A 1,737-nucleotide genomic window follows, 5' to 3' on the forward strand; every position below is an offset into this window, starting at 1 on the left:
AGACTCCTATATGAATTAATTTAGTTCAGTATAATTGTCTGAATTTGTATCTCTACATATTTACATATGAGTGAAAAAGTCTCTTCATATTCAAATGTTTATAACATTAATATAATGAAGGATAAAAATATCATTCAAATAGAACCGGAACCTCTTTCTCCATATATATATATATATATATATATATATATGAAGTCTTTCCTCCTGTTTTTATTCTGGTTTCACATTGATCGTACCGGTCCTGTGTTGCCATGAGAAAACATCAAATTAGTCTTCGAACCACTAGGCCTTGAAAGCATTCATAAAGGTCTTAAGATTCTCCAGCGAGGCGCCTCCTTCGTTAATGTTCTGCTGGGCGTTCTCCTTCAACATCGATGCCCTTGTTCTCATCTCCTCGTTCGAAAGCAACTCTTCTACCTTGGATTTCAGCTGTTCCCGCTTAACGATCCCACTCTCGTCAGGCGTCAAGCGCAGACCCACCTTCCAATCGTCACAAATATAGATTTGGTCCAGGAAGTGGTCTCCAAAATATGGCCAGCAAAGGAAGAGCTTCCCGTTCTTGACTCCTTCTATGATGGAGTTCCAACCGCAGTGAGACACGAAGCAAGCGACGGAAGGGTGAGCCAGCACCTTCTGTTGCGGTGCCCAACCCACAATCCTCCCTCTGTCTCCGACACGCTCTTTGAATCCATCCGGATAAACATCGGCAGAGCTGTCGGTGAGGTCGGACCGCACCACCCACAAGAACGGTCGGCCAGTAGCCTCCAGGCCAAGCGCGAACTCCTGGAACTGGAGGCGGTCGAAGATGGTGAAGCTCCCGAAGGCCACGTAGACGACGGAACCCGGCTGCTGCTCGTCCAGCCACGACAAGCAGGCCGCGTCCTCCGGCCAGAAGTGCCCCACGGCGCGGCTCGGCCGGAGGCCGGTGAGCAACGGCCCGATGGGAAGAATCTTTGGATTGTAGCGGAAGGTTGGCTCTTCGATCTCTTTGAAGGAGTTGCAGAGGATGAACTCAGCGACGTTGATGAACCTGTTGTTGTGGACGATGTTGTTAAACACTATTTCTTTGGTTCTGCCATCTGACCCATCTCCAATTAGATTCCATATCAAGTGGGACTCGTCGATGAATGGCATGCCGGGACCGAGCTGGAACGGCTCATGTTCTGAGATTAGTTTGCCTGTAAAAATAGAAACCGTTGTTACTTTTGCATGCATGATGAATGGCATGCCGGGACCATTTGTTAACCACAATCATTAGTTACCATAGCCGTCGATGACACCTCTCGAAACCAACTCCGGAATGCTCAGCTTAGTGGCCAGCATCTGGGCGCAGCCTGGCCAGTACGCGGATGACCGGAGACCCTTCTTCCGGCCAACCTCGAGAGCCCATCCCATGGTTTCATCCACCAACATGCAAGTCATCGGATCCTCTGTTTCGTTGCTCTTCTCGATTAGTTCCTCCAAGTTCCGCGGCATCACCTTCATTAATGCTTCCGTGAGACTCCCGAGATCGTTCCGGTCATCCCCCGGCCCCAATCCGTCAGGGACCGAGACCAGAACGATATGCTCCATGGTGCTCTCCTCGGACAACGCGGCGAGCAGACGTTTGTGGTTGAACTCGGTATTGACGAAGGTGACCTTGAAGCCGTGATCCACCAAGCAGTGGCAGACCTCCATTATGGGAATGACATGGCCTTGAGCAGGGTATGGCATAGCGAGAACGTGTGGTAAGCCCAT

At 50.0% G+C, this 1,737-nt stretch overlaps 1 protein-coding gene across 1 annotated transcript; it reads right to left on the reverse strand.

Annotated features, from left to right (window-relative positions):
- Positions 1 to 282: 282 nt before the first annotated feature.
- Positions 283 to 1,737, reverse strand: LOC121978072 (UDP-glycosyltransferase 83A1-like). Its single transcript, XM_042530459.1, has 2 exons — positions 1,263 to 1,737; positions 283 to 1,178 (listed from the first exon to the last, which is right to left on the reverse strand). Exons 1-2 carry the CDS (start codon positions 1,735 to 1,737, stop codon positions 283 to 285), a joined length of 1,371 nt encoding a protein of 456 aa, XP_042386393.1.

Source organism: Zingiber officinale, chromosome 4B (assembly GCF_018446385.1).
Source record: "Zingiber officinale cultivar Zhangliang chromosome 4B, Zo_v1.1, whole genome shotgun sequence".
Lineage (NCBI taxonomy): Eukaryota > Viridiplantae > Streptophyta > Magnoliopsida > Zingiberales > Zingiberaceae > Zingiber > Zingiber officinale.